Source organism: Chlamydotis macqueenii, chromosome 14, assembly GCF_036417535.1.
Source record: "Chlamydotis macqueenii isolate bChlMac1 chromosome 14, bChlMac1.mat, whole genome shotgun sequence".
In the NCBI taxonomy this organism is placed as follows: Eukaryota; Metazoa; Chordata; class Aves; order Otidiformes; family Otididae; genus Chlamydotis; species Chlamydotis macqueenii.
The window spans coordinates 14,680,051-14,698,275 of record NC_141569.1 but is presented as its reverse complement, the minus strand read 5'-3'; the positions used below and the strand labels follow the sequence as shown (position 1 = coordinate 14,698,275).

The 18,225-nt window shown below is 58.4% G+C and overlaps 1 protein-coding gene across 1 annotated transcript; it reads left to right on the top strand.

Annotated features, from left to right (window-relative positions):
• Positions 1-6,253: 6,253 nt before the first annotated feature.
• CDX1 (caudal type homeobox 1) lies at positions 6,254-18,019 on the top strand. Its single transcript, XM_086759060.1, has 3 exons — positions 6,254-6,680; positions 17,442-17,587; positions 17,813-18,019. The coding sequence occupies exons 1-3, from the start codon at positions 6,254-6,256 to the stop codon at positions 18,017-18,019; spliced, it is 780 nt and encodes a 259-aa protein (XP_086615186.1).
• The last annotated feature ends 206 nt before the right edge of the window (positions 18,020-18,225 follow it).

The window sequence follows — 18,225 nt, the reverse complement described above, 5'->3', positions numbered from 1 at the left end:
ACTGCTGGGAATAGCTTGGCAGAGCTGTTTCCCCCGCAGCGTCTCCCCTCCAGGACAGTGTCGCTGCTCCTGATGCAGTGGGAGCAGGAGAAACCAACTGGTGCAATCCTGATGGGCCCCTCGCTCCAGAGATGGGTTCCCAGGTGCCAGTGCTTTTCCAAAGCCTAGGACCACCGGCATGCAGCCCTTGGATGCCCATGTCCATGCTGCATGTCAAATCCCACAAGCAGGCTCTGAGAGTGGGATAGACCCAGAGCCCATGGCCGGCCATCCTGGGGTGAGCAGGGGGTGGAAAATCTAACACAGATCATCCTGGAGGGCAGAACATCCTGATCCTGAGGTGGGACATATCCCCCCCACCTCCTCCCTGCAAACAGATGACCTCAACGCCCACTCCGGAGCTGGGAGCAGGAACAACCTAGGCAAACAAAACCCAGTCCCAGGAGAAGTCTGTAAAGGCCAGGGTTCATTGTTTTGGGATGATGGGAGAGCCCTGGAGAGCCCACAGCGTCCCGGCAAGCACATGGCGGCCCACGCTGTGCGTCCCCAGGGAGCACCCAGGGCTGCGCACTTTGTTTAGGAACAGCACGTCGGGGTTACGGCAGCTCCTGGGAAAGGCCAGCTTGGAGGAAGCACCGAAGCCAGAGAGACTTGCCTGCGTGAGCGCGTGGGCAGAGGGGAGCTGCTCAGCTACCTCTGCCTCATCCCCCTTTGTTGCTCACCTCCATTTTTGGCGCCTGCACCCTCTGTTCGTGGGCGCTTAGTGATTCCCCTGGGGCTGGGACAGCTGCAGTGTGGGCTGCCAGAGCTGCTCTGGATTGACATTTCCAGCTTCAATAGACATCGTTGAGTGCTAGCAGGGGCTTGGGGTCATGTAGCGTGGTGTTTCTGGTGGGGACGGCAGCCACTGAGACAGGGACATTCCAGGGTATTTGGAATGCTCTGGCATTACCTGGAACAAAACACCTTTCTGACCTTCTACCCCAGTTGAGGTGGAGCTGGGACCATGGGGAAAAGCCCACATCCCACGCCTGATATGGAAAAGAGACACCAAAGCCAGGTGACCCAACACGATGGTGGGAATGGCCATGCTGGAGTCAGTGCCATGTCTTGCGTGCCAGCTGGTGAGAGGCAGGTAGGAATGAAGAAGCAGATGTCAGCCTTTCCTGCTTCTCTGAAGGTTTAACGAGGGCCAGATTCGCCCGTGGCTTTGGTTTCTCTGAGCCTCTATCAGCTCCAAGTCAGCCCAGGAATTCCAGCATCGCTCTGATGTGGTGTTGAGCCGCAGACCACAAGAGAGGAGTGGTGGGTGCCAGGCAGCATGGCACCACATCTAGGCAACCCATCCGGCACGGGAGCCACCAGCATTTGCTCCTGGCAGGATCCAGCTCTTGGACCCTGGGGAGAGCTGCGTGGAGGCTTCATCCAGCCCGTTTCACAGCTCTGCCTCGACCTCTGGAGGAACTGCTACCCTGTGCGTGACCCTGCCTTGCCAGGGTGGCAGCGGGTGACGGTAGTGCCCAGGGAGGAAGAGGAGTCAGAAAGTCCTGGGCTACTTCCAGAGCGTCCATATGGCTGAGCACAACGTGCTGGGGAGCATCCCGAGCTGGGGAGCATCCTGCAGCACCGTGAATCTGTCTGGGGAATCTGTCACAGGAGCCGCAGGGAGACAACGGTGTCAGAACTGAGCCATGGGATTGAGATGCAGCCATATGATGCTGTGTCTCTACAGACGCTGGCCCATCCCCTCATTCCTTGGGTTCAGGTGCTTGGAGGAGGCACTAGCCCGTGGCGGAGGATGCTAGCCTGCTGCCTCTCCCTCCCTCAGGGCCTTTCTGCCCCCATCCCACGCACTCTTCCTAACCCCCACAACGAGCCTCGGTATTAAATGTGCTGCGCAGAGCCCCGGGAGGCAGCGGCAGGCTCCTGGGTGAATACTAATAGCGATGCCGTCCGGTCGCCCCAGACTTTCCCACACATCTGCAGCCACTTAATGTGGGAACCATTAACCCTCCGCTTACGCAGCGCCTGAAATGTGGTGAAGGAGTGAAGCGTGGCCAGAACGCTCTTCGCTGGGCCTCTCCCACGTTCAGAACCCTGCGTCTCCCGTGGCAGGCTGGGTGGGCGAGCCGTGCTCAGCACCCATCGGCTGCATGGCGAGCACCCGGCTCTGTGCTGGTACGGGGGGGAATCGCACCACCAACGCATCCAGAGCAGGGGCTCAGCACACACTGGAAAGCCATGAGAGATGCCAGCGTGTGTCCCCATCCCCAGTGCCCTCTTGAGGCTCGTCCCAAGGTTTGTGGCATTTGCATTTTGCCAGCAAGGATGATCCTGCCGTTGCGGAGTGACACTGAGCCCTCGGGAGGGGAGAGGGGGGCTGTACGGCAGTACAGTGATTTGGGCTCCCCTGCTTCAGCATCCATCTCTCTGGGGCTCTGCAGAGCCCTCAGCACGGGGACACAGGTGCCGGCAGAGATGAGTTTTGGGCATCTGGGAAAAGCCAAAGGGCCTGCAAGAGTCTGCAGTGGGGCTGATGGAGCTGGGGCAGGGAGTTGTCCTCAGCAAGAGGGTTGCACCAATGTCTCCATTGCTAGAGAGGAGGGGATGCTCTCTGGGCATTCGGTGGGGCTGAGGGCGGCTGTGCTTGCCCCGTCACTCCCCTGCTCTCTGGGATGCTGCCCCAAAGGTGTATGGCAGGAATGATGCCTAGGAGACATGTTCTCAAGGCAGGGCTCGATTTCCCGAGGTGAGGGCCTTCTCCATGGGAGGAGAAGGTGGTGGGGTGGTGATCTCCTCTGCAAACCCACTCCGTCTGTGATAGGGCTGCTTGAAGCCTGGCCCTGGGGACCTCCCAGCCCTTCCTTCCCCAGCTCTCCTGCTTCCAGGAGATGGCATCACTCGATCACGGATAGCAGAGCCCAGCCCCAGGGAGTGGCTGGGGAACCCTGGCCACTCTCCCTCTCCGCTGCATCTGCCTGGTTTCCACCAGGAATCTCGGGACTGGAAGGACTAGAAGGAGCTCCCCATGCTGGATTTGGTTCTGGGGGTCTCTGGGGTTGATGGAGAGGGTACAGCCACCTTCTCTTTTCCAGCTGAGGACCACTGAGGGCCCTGGTAGCCCCTGACCTGCTCATCCATGGGACCCCAGTGTGAGTGGCATCCCGGGGCACTGAAGGTCCCCAGCAACACCCTTCAGCCCCGGTCCAGCAGCCGGAATGCTCCTCGGGGAGCCCATGGCGGGGAATCCATGGAGGGTTCCTCACCTGGCTCTTCCCCAGCATAAACTTTGCCAACCATAATCCCCACCAGCAATAAACAAGCCAAAGAAAAGGAAAAGAGGGAAGTTATCGTCAACAGATCTTTATGGCCCAATTTTCTTCCCCTGCCCCCTTCGCCCTGTGCCGAAGGAGCTCACTGACGGCAGGGCTGTTAGCAGGCATCTAGGCGTGCTGTGCCCCACCGAGCCCTTCACCTGCCATGGGGAGGATGCAGGTGTGGGGTGCTGCCCCCAGACCCCCGGACCCCTCATCCCCAGCAGTTGCCTGAGCCCTTGGCCATGGCTGCACCAGCTGGGAAAATTGGAAATCGGGCCTGGACTGCCCGTCACAGCCAGCTGGGAACAACCAGAAGCAGGAACAACCCCAGCATCCCCCGTCCCTGAATGCAGCCACCCCTGGGGTGGGACCCAGCAGCCACCTGCGTCCCTCCGTACCTCCCACCATCTGCTCAGAGGGGGATTTTCTTCTTTTTTTTTCCCACTTCCTGAACCGGCATCTCTTTGCTGGTGGGAGGAGGAGGAGGAGGAGGAGGAAGAAGGCCTTGGCTCTCTTGTTTAAACAAAGCCATGGCTGTGTTGAGACCTTGGGAAAAAAACCAGGATAGATGGGGTTATATGGTGCATCAATCAATCTGCGCTGTGGCGTGAGCTGGGATCATCACCGGGTGGGACGGTCACCTTTGTCACGAGAGAAGGAGCGGGGACAAGGCTGGGCGAGGGGCAGGGGCTGCTGGGGGGCACAGGGAGAAGGGAACGCTGAGGAGGATCGCTCCCCTCTCACGGTACCTCTGGCCATGCACCAGGTTTCGGGAGGCAGAGCCTGGATGCTGCCAGCTCTGGGGGTGATTTCCCGTGGCCGGAGTTTTACTCTGCTCCCTTTTTGCAAACCAGATCCCTCACCTCTTACCGTGCCCCTTTCATCTCATCCTGGCTCCCACCTCCCTTGCAGGCAGTGGATGCGGCACGAGGGCATCCAATATTTGTCACATTTTCACTCAGTTTCAGCTAGGTTTGGGGCTGGAGCAATGGGACGAGGCGCCCAGGGCTGATGCAGAGCTGCTGTGGGTCCAGGGCTCTGGGACCCAGCGTGCTGGCCCGCTACGGCTCCAGCACCGCGCACTTGACGGCAGGATGGGAACGGCAGCAGTCTGGACGGGGGCCGCAAGCTCTCGCAAAGTCCACCCTGAGCAAACAGATGACAGCGGTGCCGCGGGGGCTCGGGGACACACCAGTCCCTCCAAGAAGATGGGAGATCTCCGAGGAAGGGCTGGCATGGGAGCGAGGGGGACCCCGGGGAGCAGCAGTGGCCGGGTGCCGTCCCCGACCGGCCGCCTGACGCTGGGGATATCTGCCGCTGGCTGCCGGGGAGAAAAGCAAGAAATGGTCGTGCAGCAAAAGCACTGAGCTCCCCAAGTCAGAGAGGCTTTGCTGGTTTTGTTCCCATTTCCCTTTTAACCCCATGAATCTGGGAGGCAATCCCACGCTGGAAACACTTCCCTGGTTCATATCAGGAAAAAGCTCTGAAAGTCTCTTTTTTTATCCCCTCCTCTCAACTTCATTCTAAATCTCTTTTTTTCTCTGCTTTTTTCCCCCACTATTTATTTTTTTTCTGTTTCTTATTGTCAAGTTCCAGGCTGTTTCTGTCCCAAGAGGGTGAAGACCACTCAGTCCTCACCCCACCCATATTCCCAGCAGGGGAAGGGGCTGATGCGGAGAAAGGGGCAGAGGTGGCCTTGGGGAGGTGACAAAACACCCTGTGTTTTGGTTCGAGGAGGAAAAGCCAGCCTGCAAATGATGACTGTGACTAGGCGCTGGTGGCCGGCGCAGCTGGAGGGTGACACTAGTGGGGAGGGGGACGTCGGCGGGGAGGAGGCTCTCGGCTGTAGATGATGGGGTTTCTGGCCTGGATGGCACAGAGCTGGTCCTTGGACCCTCACCCCTCTCCGGAGTGAAGATGTGTCTGGCCTGGTGGCGATGAGCGGGTGATCGCTGCCCGGGGCTGTTTCGGGCCGGTGACCACCTCCTGCCTTGCAGGCAGACACAGCTTCACAAGGCTCCTGTTTCTGCTCGATTTTCTCTATCAGAAAATGTATGGGGATCTTTTTGCTTCTTTAAGAGAGAAAAACGGGTGAGAAACGCCTCTCACCGCAGGGTCATGAGCCCCTTGGGCCATGTCAGAGCCCAGGGACGGCCCGTTGGGTCCGTGGCGGGGGCATTCTCCCTGCACGCAGCTAGCTCTGTCCCCCTCTCTGAGGCTGGGCTGAGCTTTGCTGTCAGATTTGGAGGGGTGGGTTTGTCCCCAGATAGAGTAAACGCAGGGGAACCCAGAGCTTTCCTCTCCCACCGGCCCTTCTTTTCCGAATCAGGCAGATGCTGCCGCCGGCCACGGGAAAGCACCACCCCAGAGCGAGGGTTCGATGTCCCCAGACGTGGGCTATTAAAGCCCAGCTTGTCCCCTGCCTGCAGCCAGGCTTTAACACAAAGGCTCAGCCCAAGGCACCCTGCTCCAGGGTACAGATGGCTTTGGGGACAGGGTGGGCTTCCATGGGGCATCCTCATGGGTGACACCCACCGTGCCCTAATGTCCCCAAAGCCAGCTGCTGCGGCCGGTGGCACGGGGACAGCAGTGGGGTGGTGACAGTAGAGGGGATGCGGGGTCCTCGCTGATCCCCGGGGTCACCCACCACCTCATCCCCCTTGCAGCCGGGGGTAGGAGGCTTGAACTCGCCCCCCTCACCCCGCTGGGGTTCCTGCACTTTGAAATGCAAACCTGCCTTTCAATGCAAATGCTGCGAGAGGTTGGGCCCAATAAAAGCCTGTGGGCAGGGAGGTGCCTGGCCCCAGGACACAGCTCCCCAAGGCGACCAGGTGAGCAGAGGCGAAGGAGGGGCGGCCGCCTTCCCCGCCAAACCGAACCCGGCCCGCAGCCGGCGGCAGGGCGGCGCAGCATGTGCGCGGAGCCGGCCGGGGAAGATGTATGTAGGCTATCTTTTGGATAAGGACACCAACATGTATCCCAGCCCCGTTCGGCATCCCAGCCTCAACCTCAACCCCCAGAATTACGTGCCGGGGCCGCCCCAGTATTCGGACTTCGCCAGCTACCACCATGTGCCGGGGATTAACAACGACCCGCACCATGGGCAGCCAGTGGCCGCCTGGGGCTCTCCCTACACCCCTGCCAAGGAGGACTGGCATTCCTACGGGACCGCCGCCGCGCCTTCCACCGCCAGCCCGGGGCAGTTTGGATTCAGCCCCCCAGATTTTAACCCCATCCAGCCCCCGGGCTCTGGACTCCTGCCTCCACCCATCAGCAGCTCGGTCCCTCAGCTCTCCCCTAACGCCCAGAGACGCACCCCGTACGAGTGGATGAGGCGCAGCATTCCCAGCACCAGCAGCAGCGGTAAGGAAACCTCCCGGCCCTGCACCCCTGCACCTTCCCCGGTGCAGAGGATCCCTGGGCTTGATGTCCCACGGAGCTGGATCCTGCTCCGTGGCTCTCCCTGCATGGGAACTGCCGGGAGGGACAGGACGCTTGGCCTGCCCTCGCCATGGCGCCTCGTCCCCAAAGAGCCGGGGACCCCGCTGCGGAGGTGGCAGGGCCGAGGACGGGCAAGGAGGGTACCGTCCTTCCGTGTTGCTGGCAGCTGGGGTTGCAGGGCTGGAAAATAATTTTTCCCAGCCGATCTCTGCCCCCGCACCCCTGCCCTTATCTGCTGCTGCTGGGTAGGATGGGCAGAGCCGGAGACCCCCGGGATCCTGGGGTCGTGGCAGCCCCGACAGGGGTCTCGTGTGTGCAAGGGTGGGCATGCTGGGCTGCGGCTGTGAGAACCTGTGTATGGGGAGCGTGCATACGTGTGTGCAAGGTCCCTTATGCTGGGCGCACATCTAGCGTGTGTGTATGCGTGTGCAGGGAAGGTACCATCGGGTATACGGGGAAGGAAGGTGCTGTGTGCGGGTATGTACAGGTATTCAGTGCGTGTGAGGTGCTACAGGCTCTGCGTGCGTGTGTAAGGCACCCTAAGCAGCGTGTATGGAGCTGGTGCCAGTGAGCGCGTACGGGGGATGAGAGATGCTCAGCGTGCGCGTGCAAGGTGCTGTGTGTTGAGGATGGTGCTGTGCGCGGTGTGCATGCAAGGTGCAGTGCACGGGTGTGCACACCTGCTGTGTGTGCAAAGCGTGGCACATTTGGGGACGGTGCCATGTGAAGGGTGCGTGTGGGTGCTCTGGGTGCAGCACCCCCGCTCCTGCGCCTTCCACTGGCCTGGGCACTGAGCCGTTCTGCCCTCCCCAGGGTCCTGTCCCCGGGGTCCTGTCCCCACTGAACTCCTGACCTGGGGGCTGGGGGGAGCGATGGGAAGCGTCTGGGTGACCCCAGCCCCCTTCCATCTCTGGCCAGGGGGTCCCTGCTGCCCACATCAAAGGCGGTGGGCAGATCCCCCCTTGGGGCCAGCCCAAATTGACAAGGCCTTCGCTTTGTCATGGAGATGGTAGCTGGCTCCTTTGGCAGCGAGGTGAGGTGCAGGGGCCCTTTGTCCTGCCCTGCCCGCGCCCTTTCATCTTCCCCTCCAGGCTGCGATGGCCGCTGCCAGCCCAGCCTGGACCCGTCCTGCCCTCAGCGGGACCCTCTGCCCGCCGGGCTTGTCCGGACCCACCACCCCTCTCCCTTCCTTGCCCATGTGGGCCATGAGCTCTGCAGAGCCCTGCTGGGGCCAAACTCACTACAGGAGTGGTCTGTGCATCTCTCGGGGACAAGCTGGCTTTTGGTTGCCCCATATCCCTGTCACTGGGGCCAGGGCTCCCTGTTCGCAAAGCGTCTCCAATTTTAGGCTCGTTTCTGGCTCCCCGCTGGCCAAGCCCCATGTAGAGACCCTCATGTAGAGGTGCCTGGGGTCTTCCAGTTTGGAAAATTGCTCCTTATGTTTGCCGCATCTGCATGATGGGGATGGGGCTGTCCCAGTGGGACCAGTGGCTGCAGTGGAGCAGGCAGAAAATCCCAATAAATGGAAAAAAACCTAGCCCCAGTCTGCTAAGAGGAGGGGAGAGGCAGGCTGGTATTTCCTGGCTCATTTTAAGCACTGAATATACCTATTTAGGAAAAACGCCCCCCCCCATTCCCCTTGATGGAGACCCACAGGCGTGCCAGAGCCAATGGAGGCCCCGGGAACTGGGGGGGCTGTGATCCTGCGGCCCCTCCGTGCACGTAAGGGTGTAAGGCAGCGGATAAAGCTGGGACCCCGCCGCTTTGTGGGTTTTGTAGTGTCGAACATCTCGGTTTCTTCCAAGGAGAGGAGCTGGGAGGGAAAATGAATGAGGGGAGAAAGACATCAGCACACCTCTCCTGTGGATCAAGGGCACGGTTTTACACCCAGCAGCGGGGCCAAGATAAAACAGGGGCTTGAAAGAGCCTCTGATTGAGTTAGACGACAATTGAGTTGATTGAATCCTGGAAAAATATCATTAGTTGCTTGGCTTGTATCTCATAGATTAAATACAAAGGGAGAAATAAATCCGCCTTCTTCCGCTGGCACGCAGCCCAGGAGCTGCCCCAGCCCAACCCTGAGGATTTGGGGATGGGTGCTGGGGTGGAAGCCCCTTTCTCATGGTGCTTCCCCAGGCCGGATGACCAGCGAGGTCCCTTTTTTAAGGCACTGGCAGATTAAGGACCTCTCCTTGTGTCTCTGCCGGGCCCAAGCGGCTGTGGGATTCGCCCACAGTGGAACCATGTGCTGGGAGACAGTGGGATGCAGCCCGTGTTTTCCTTTAAAAAAAGAAAAAGAGCCTTTCTCCATTCATCTTGAAAGAGCGATGGGTTTGACATTAGATAAGGGGGAAATTCTTGGATGATTTTTTTTATTGAGATCAATAAACTGGACTTTAATCAGTCTGGATTGATTAACTGCCCATCTCACCGCAGTGGGAATAGGAAATGAACGCGCGGACTTTTTTTTTTGCTATAAATATCAACAGTTTCATTGCAAATGCTGTAAATCATAATACATCAGAGGGTTGTAAATTAAGGTTCCCGCTCTGTCTTGCCTTGTATAAACAGCTCTTGGCCGCAGTTTGAAAGCTTTTGGGAAAGAGCTATGCAGTGGTAAGACAAAATGTTACGTAGGGAATATAAGTGTGTCGGAGGCTTCTACAAACGCGATCCAGAACCCGAGAAAAATCAGTGAGGAATCTCCCAGTGACTCACTGCAGAGTCAGGCTTTGCCGGGGGATGATTTGATGTACCTGTTGCTAAAAACGCACGCGCTTCACCCGGCTGAGCCAAGGCAGCCCCGCGGCAGAAGGGATCGCGACACCGGAGGGCTGGTGGCTGGGAATGGGGAGTTACGGGAAACCGAGCGGGAAGATATCCCCAGGCCTCATTTCTCTCTCCAATGTCACCTCTTTTTCTGCTCATAAAATCTTCACGAGCAGCGTGTCAGAGCCTCATTCTTCCTCCTTATTCACAATTATTTGCAAACTTCCCTGTGAATTGCACCCCGGCTCTATAAAAAGCTCAGGAAGGCGGCTGGAAACGGTGGCTGGCTGAACTTTGAAATTCACCCTCTGCTCGTTAGTTATGCAAATCCTCAGATACTGCCTCGGGTCTGGCTTTTTAGGTCACTAATCGAGCCGGGGCCACGGTGCTAAATATTGCAAGTGAAAGTGCCACCGGAGCATCCCTCAAGGAGGAGAAGGTGCTGGGGACTTTGCGTGGTACCAGTGTCCGGGCGGGTTTTGGGGTGATGGAGAGCAAACAGTGATGTTCCGAGCATGGACGAGTGGTGACTTGCTGGGAGAGCAGTTTTCCGTCTCAATTTTCGCTATTTCCTGCTCTAGTTGTTCAGCCCTTGTGAGGCCCGTGAAAGCCGGAGGAAAGAGTAAAAACCTCATTCATGAGACAGAGAAACGTTTTCCACGGACAGGCAGGGTTCATGCCATGCATGGGATGTTTTGGTGTGATGGTGGTGGTTGGAGGATGGTGCATCTTCAAGGTCAGTCCCTGCTTTGGGGACCCCTCTTTAGGACACGGTTGCTCCCCATAAGACGCTTTGCTTCCCCGGCTCACTCGGTGTGTGCGTGCATCAGGCCCCATTGGTCTTCTCCCCTTGAATTATTAACCCACAGCCTGCTCCTGGCCCCAGCTGGGTTTTGTTGACCACTTAGCTTGCTGGCCAAGGTACAGGCCTTTCAAACTTTCCTAGAATTGACTTTCCTTGAACAAAAAAGGGCTTCTCTGGAGCACTGGCGGTACCTACGTGATGGGCTTGGCTGGCTAATACCCTGGGATTAGCAGAGGGACACTTTAAACCTCTGGCCAATGGCAGATGTTTCCTATAGGGGTCCCTTCAAGGACGCCCACTCCACGGCTGTTAGCTTTGTGATCGGCCGGATAAGGGGCCGGATCCTTCCCCCACGCTGCCCCACGGTGAGGATGAGGAGCCCTATGGGGCTGCCAAGGCTGAGAGGAGTCCCGGTGCCCAGCCGGCACCACCGCCATCTCACTGTCCTTCTCCTGCCGGGTCAAATCCAGCCAGACGGCCGATCCAGATGAGCTGGATCCGGGGCTGGTGTGAAGGCGATGCTCTGAAAAGCGCTGTGCCCAGCCCACGTGCGCTGGCCAGCCCGCGCGCTGCCCCGGCACTCCTCGCCCTCCCGCGCTGCTGTGGTCTTTGACCCGGTGCGGGAGCCAGGCTGGCGGTGCTTGGCTCGGTGCTCATAAAACCATGTGCGCAACTGAAGGAATCTACCAGTTGCCAAAATAAAGGGTTGAATCACTGCAGGGCTGGGAAATGCTTGCCCCAACGCCCAGCCCCAGGCTGCTGCTTCCAGGGTTGAAGCATCTCCTGTCGTGTTGCTCCGCGTCCAAGAACACGGAGCTGTGATGGGGAACCACCAGCTTACTGCAACCACCGGCAACCTGCTCCTCATCCCCTTGGGGTCTGCATCCCCTGGGAGGAAGATGAGGCTTGCAGGAGGGGTACCTTGGCCCACGTGTGTGGGTGTGTGTGCAGAGCTGGCCCTGTGCCGGCAGTGCGGAGCCCAGCCGGGGCCAGTCTGTGCTCCTGCGCGCTGGTCTGTGCTCCCCAAACCCGGCTCTTTGCCCGGGTGTTTCTGCCTCTTCCCAGCAGCCGGGCTGCCCTTCGCAGCCGTGCCATGCACCAAGCCCCAGTCTCTGCCTCCCAGCTCTTCCAGTCCCCATAACCTCCAGTCCCAGCCACACACACTCACTTATAGCAAAGCTGTGGGGCTTTTTTGGAAGCACAGAGCTTGATCCTCTGTGTGCAGGAGTCTAGAAGGCCGTCAGGACAAGGCTTGGCAGTGCCCATCAGCTAAGGATTCATCTGGCATCCCCTCCCTCCACAGTACAGACACTAAATATGTACGAGACTGGGGTGGTTCCTCTCACCCAGTGTTTGACACTCAGCAGTTGTCTAAATCCAACGCCCTTTGGCGGAGGAGTGATCTCAGGCAGGGATTTTGGGAAGGATTGCCCTCTGGAGGGGTTCGTTTCTCGCGGTCGGTGATAAAGCAAGCCACATGGCTCCGGCCCTTCGCCCTGCGTCTGTCGTCCCATCCATCACCCCTCTGCTGCCTGCAGCAGAGGAAAAATAGCTGACGATACTGCACGGGAAGGGGGAGGCTTGTGAAAACCCTGACCTGCTGGTTCCCAGCACTAGAGGAGGGCGGGGGGCTCGGGTTTATCCCCCCTCCCTGGCCACAGAGGAGCTTGTGTGCTTTGGGGCGGATGCTGGAGCCGGAGGGGAGGAAGCGAGTGTGGGGCAGGGGGGCAGAGGGAGGGCATCGGGGGGCTCAGCCCCTGCTGCTGGTGGTGCAGACTTCGGGGTCCCATTTCCCATAGGTTTAATGACAGCGAAACGTGCTGGGCTCTCTGGGTCAGCATCATCGCTGTGCAGCACGGCTTCCGTCACCTCTGCTCGGCAGAGGGAGCATGGACCCCACCGCGCAGCAGCAGCTGGAGCACATCTGGCTGCCAGATGGAGTGACTCCAGCCGGTCTGGAGGGTCCTGAGCATTAGGAGACAACCCCAGCCCTCTCCAGGGCCTGGGGTCTCTGTCATGGGGCATCGCTGCTGGCTGCCCTTGTCCCTTTGCCGTGGGGGGGGATTCCCCCATGGAGCTGCAGGAGGACCAGGGGGGTTAAACCGCCCGGGGTGGCCCACCAGTGATCAGAGCCCGTGGCGCTGACCTGGGGACCCTGCTCTGGTTTGGTGCTGCTTCTGTGCCTCAGTTTCTCCATCTGTAGCATTGCCTAAGCTGTGCTGGGGCTGGGGGGAAGTTTTTCTCGATGCTTTCCCTGGAGAGGAATGGCAAATTCTAACAGAGCACTGATTCTTCGGGGACGGGAGGATTTTATCCTCTTTGCAAGTAGCTACTGCTTGTTCAGAACGAAGCAGCTTCATCACAGAGAGGAAGCACCCACCCAGGGGGGACAGCCTTGCACCCCATCTTGCTGTGCTTTAACTCCAGTGCAGACAAGTTCTCTCCCTGGTTCTTGCTGGTGATGGGACTTTCAGAGGTGATGTTTTCAGCATGAAAATATTGTAGTGCCACCAGATCGCGTGGAATCAGGCACGCAGTACAGACAGAGGAGGCTGTACAGAAGGGGCCAGTGCGTGGCCAGTGCATCACCAGGAAGGTGAGACCACGCAGGGCAGCTCCAGGAGCACGTTGCCCAGACTTTTCGTGCCAGTCACGCGAGCAGTCGCTGCGCAGCGGGGCGTGCAGAGCAGCCGGGCAGCCGCGGGGCCGGCCGGCCTGGCAGCGGCACCTCCGTCCCCCACGCCAGCACCTCCCGCGCCAAGCAGCGTGCAACGCGCCCGTGTCCCCAGGCCTTGGGGACCTCGGCGGCAGGGGTGCGACAGCTGGCACCGCGATGGGGCTCCGGTAAACGGGCTGGGGCTGCCGTACCCCAGCTGCCCTGACTGGAGCCCCGATGGCTGCATAGCAGCTTCCCAGGGAGCCGGGGTTTGCAACTGCCGCAATTTTGAGCCGCTTTGACCTGTGAAATATAGACCTTTAGAAAACCGTACAGGTTTGTGCTCCTCGCTGCTGGCAGCCGTGCTGCTCCTGCTGCAGATCAGAGGGCCGTGTCCGACGGATGGGGATGCTCCATTTGGAGCTGGCCTGATCCCCGCTTAGCCGTGCATTTCTTCAGGACTGGGGAAAAGACAAGCTCCAAAAAACCCTGCCAGCTCTTGCTCCTTCCCCACTTTCCGCCTCCTCCCAGGGTGCTGCTGCTGCCCCGCAGGCTCTTTCCTCCCTGGTTTGAATCAGCCTCTTCCCAGCTGTTCCTAGAGCTCAACAGCAGCCTCAAAATTCCCCCTGTTACCTTTCTGTTGGGGTGTTTGGGGCACAGTTTCTGACTGAAAGCCATCCTTTGGGCAGGCCAGGGCTGGAGAGGGTGAATTACCCCCTCCCCGGCAGCCTCCGCCATGGCCATGAGGGTGCAGAGCCCGGGATGGTGGGCACAGGGATCTGGTTTGATTTTCCCTTCCCCTGCCAGGCTCCTGACCCGGTCCAGTGCAGGAGCTACAGCATCCCCATCCCCGGGGCAGGGATGCTGTGGGGAGCGGATGCGGGCCGGGTGTCGGGACCCCATCCCCCTGCGTGTGTGCGAGTGCGTGTGCGTGCACACCGGGGAGCGCGTCCTTTGGGGTTTGCACAGCACATTAAAGCTATTCCCTTATCTAATCACGGCTCAGGTGAGTGCTATTAGGGTTATACATTAACAGCAGTAACGATATCCTGTCCCCATGCAGCTATTGGTCCTGCATTGATCCCAAAGCCGAAACCATTCCCACTGGCCCCGCGAATGGCTCCTTTGGCTGCCCAAGTAGTTCCTTTGCCTGGTCTTTTGGGTACAAGGAGGGATTTTAAATGCCTAGCAGGGCTGGAAGGGGCTGTGCCAGCAGCATTGCCAGCACCCCCTTTGCACCCCTGCACCCCATCCACGCTCCCTCGCAGCTCCGGGCTATCCCGGCTGTGGGACAGCCCGGTACAGCTCTGCTGGGCTTCCCTGGAAATGTGGGAATGGCTTCATCTCTCTGCTTGGCCATGCTCCCCACCCCACTGCCGGAGTTTCCCTGTAGGTACAAGGACTCCCCGTAAGGAGCCGGGCTGGCTCATCCCAAATTTCCTCTTTCCTGTCACAGAGCCATAAAAGCTCTCCAGGAGAGAGTTAAGTGTAACCCAACATTCATATTCAAGGTAGCTGAATTATTAATTGTCAACAGTATTTCTGGCAGAGTCCTTTTCTTTTCCTTGTGAATCACCCACAACACATTCCCAAATTCAGCAAACATCGCCCAAACCAGCAATTACTTGAGATGAATAACTTTGCATCGCTGGCGCGGTGGGGAGCGCTCTGCTTGGAGTCTTTGCTGGCTGATACTGGGCAGCCAGAGATGGGTGCCACTGGTGCCCAGCTCAGACGGCGATGGCTCGCCGGCACGGCCAGGTGTCTGCCAGACCTGAGGCAAAGCACAGGCTCTGGCAAAGATGAACGGTGAAGAGGGAATAACAAAGAACGGGCTGTGATGGATCTATTTACAGCTGCAGCAGGAAATAATAATTCCTGCTGAAATTCGTGGCATATGTGGTATTCACAAACTGCCTTATTTCTTTATTCTTTTTTTTTACTTTATCTGCCAATTCCATTGCTTTCCAGCTGTTTTTTTTTTTTTCTCCAAGCAGTGGTATTCAAATGGCAGTATTGCAAATAAAATAATTTTTAAGTCATTATCTCTTCAGAAAGGTTTTTCCTTTCAAATGAAAAAACCCAAAAAAGTTAAATTTATAAGAGACAGAAAAAAGCCTTGTAAGAGTCCCTGAGCCTGGAGCAGACGGAGGGAGCCCAGTTTCTCACGGAGCTGCTAAACCCCCACATAAATCTCCGCCGGCGCCTCTGGTTTATTCTGTAACTCCCTGGGAATCGCTGCGTTCGCAAATTCAGCGTGGGTCCCTCCTGGGCTGGGACGCAGAAGTCCTCCTCACGCCGACGAACCCTTCACCTGTGGGGGGGCAAGAGGAGGCGGTGACCCCACGGGAAGGGCAGGGGTCCCGTAGACCCCCAAATCGCCACGTTTCACCCACCTGTCTGCACACATCTCCACACACATCTTGCTCAATCAAATCGCCTTTTTTTGCCCTGTTTTCACCTGCAGAGTCACCCTGTGTGGCCAGAGGCAGCTTTGCTCTTGGCGGTGGTGAGGAGGGATTAGGTGTTCGCTTCCACGCAGCCCCGGGACGCACGGGGCTCCCCGCTCGCTAAAGGACTGACTGAACTCATCACATCCCTCAAATACCAGCTAGCGGCTAAAGCTCAGCCCTCGTGCTGGGACATCTGGTTTCTGCTCGTGGCTGTGTTTCAGCCTTGCCGTGCTCCTACCCTCCTCCCTTTGGGGATCCCTGGGGACCGCACTGGGACCCTCAGCCGTCCCCGCTGTCCCACTCTCGTTGTGCTGAGCCTGTGCCAGCACCTACTTCCAGGAGCAAGGGCAGGAGGACACGGGGAGAGACAAAGCCATGGAAACTAGGTGCTAGCTGGAATTGCAGGGCAGCTGCTTTCGTGCCTGGGAGCGCTGGGGTCAAGTCGCAGCAGGGCGAGATGCCGCCCGTGCCCACCCCGGCTCCCGCGCACACCCATGTGCTTCCGCACCTGGTTTGCTCGGTGGCCAACGGCAGGAGCTGGACCTTTGCTGGCTTTTGCTTATTGAGGAGAAATCCAGCTGCCTTTCGGCATCCCACGGGATGCTGCGAGGGAAGTGACCTCGGGGGAGCCCCTGTCCCGCTCGCAGCGTCCCGCGGCCGTGGGTTGTCCTGTCGCTGCTGCTCTTCTACATTTCTCTTTCAGCATCAGAGGTGGCTTAGGAAAGTCCCCATCTCCTTGCAAGGGGGAAGCAGGGGAGAGACACTCTTGAAACCAAAATTGAGTTGATTGAGAAACAGATTTGCAGCCAGAGGTTGGGGTTTTGCTGTGTGGAGATTCTCTGATGTCTGATTAGGGTTGAGTCTGCTCTGGAGTCTCTGGAGCACAGTTTTGCTCTGCGCTAACCAGACTCCTGCTTCCACTAGGACAGTGTGAATTTAATATTATTGCTGAGACATCCAGATGTCCATCAGATTTGGCCCAACTGAATGATGTGCCAAGGACTTGTCAGGGGAACAGATGAACAGGAGGGCAGTCACACAAACAGCCCCTTTCCTGCGGGAAGCAGGCCGCAAGCGAGGTTATATGGGTTGCTGGGTCACTAGAAATCCCTCTCTGGACATCTGCAGCGGTGATGGGCAGTATCCTGCCCACACTGGTACACCCAGTACCACTCCATGGGGAAATCCATGGAGCTGTTCTGGGTTTGCTCCTGTCCCTTCCTGGGGCAGCACCACTGTCAGCAGCAGAAATTCAGGAGAAGATGGGCAAACGTGTCTGCCAGGCAAACAAACGGCCGGGTTCCCAATCGGAAGGACAGTGGCTGTTCAGCTGAAGGCACAGCTCCGTCCCTCCTCATGCCCTGGAACAGGATTTTTCTTTTTTGGGTGGAGAAGCAAATATTCACAGCTGTGTTTATTCCCTGCCTGTGGGCTCTTCTGCAGATGAAAGCACCAGGAACTTGTCAGCTAAGTGCCAGGCATGGGCACCCTTCCTCAAAGTACCACCCGCCCCCTCCGCAGCCCCCGGCCCAGGTGGAGCTCAGGCCGTTGGCTCCTGCTCCACAGCTCGGCCCATGTGTGTGCAGGCTAACGGAGAAGGCGGCTGGGCTATTGTCAACTGTATTTTTTCTGCTAGAAAGCAGCAGGTGCACACCTCAGGGCTTGCAGCTCTTGGGGACAGTATGTAATGGCACGTGAGATTTGTAGTCCATCTTCTTGGGATGCCTCTGAATCCCTCCTGCTCTTCCCACCAAGCAGTTTCCCCAATGCCCAGGTACTTTTCAACACAGAGAAACACCCTGGTTCTACTTAGGATGGGTATTAAATCCAGTAGGACCCTCACAACTCTTTTTTCCAATGATCCCTAGGGCATTGCCATGTTTCTCTGAGCTCTCCATGGGAAGCTGTGTAGATCCTCCATGTCCTTGAGGATGCTCCTACCCCTCCATCCCTCCCCACCATCCCCTCTCAGCTCATCCCCACTCTGCTCTCTCTGCCAGGCAAGACCAGGACGAAAGACAAGTATCGGGTGGTGTACACGGACCACCAGCGCCTGGAGCTGGAGAAGGAGTTTCACTACAGCCGCTACATCACCATCCGCCGCAAGGCCGAGCTGGCCACTGCCCTCGGGCTCACCGAACGGCAGGTCAGTGCTGTGGTGTCCCGGGAAAACCATGTCCCTGGTGGAGATGGGGCTGGGGAAGGGAAGGGCTGCAGCCCAAGCAGGCAGTGGTTGTCCCACTTTGCTCCACGTCTCTGCCTTCTCTTCCGAGCTCTGGGATGCCCTCCCTAGCCCAGGGGGACCCTGAAGGTTGTCATCCTTGGCTGCATCCACCTCCATCTCTGCACTGCTGTTCTTGTCTTCCTGCAGGTGAAAATCTGGTTTCAAAATCGGAGGGCAAAGGAGAGGAAGGTGAACAAAAAGAAGATGCAGCAGCAAAGCCAGCCCACCAGCACCACCACGCCGACCCCGCCAGCCGTCGGCACGCCAGGACCGATCGGAGGCCTCTGCAGCAGCAGTGCCCCAAACCTCGTCTCCTCGTCTCCGCTGACAATCAAGGAGGAATTCATGCCCTAACCCCCTTCACCAGCTATAGACACTGAGAGATAAGCACTATGCAGCAGAGCCCAGCCGGCCCGTGTGCTCTGAAGAGTGACAGCCCATTCCCAAAGACATAGTGGTCCCCGGCTGAACCAACGGAGCAGTCGGCGGGGCTGGGTGGGGTGGCACCAGGACCTTCCCAAGGGGCTGGTGGGCTCTCTCCTATGTAAACCCCATAGGTT

Excerpts from the sequence above, each read along its gene's own strand:
- CDX1 (XM_086759060.1), top strand. The coding sequence starts at position 6,254 with ATGTATGTAGGCTATCTTTTGGATAAGGACACCAACATGTATCCCAGC. Across the intron at positions 6,681-17,441 it reads TCCCAGCACCAGCAGCAGCG|GCAAGACCAGGACGAAAGAC; the intron begins GTAAGGAAACCT and ends TCTCTCTGCCAG. Across the intron at positions 17,588-17,812 it reads TCGGGCTCACCGAACGGCAG|GTGAAAATCTGGTTTCAAAA; the intron begins GTCAGTGCTGTG and ends GTCTTCCTGCAG.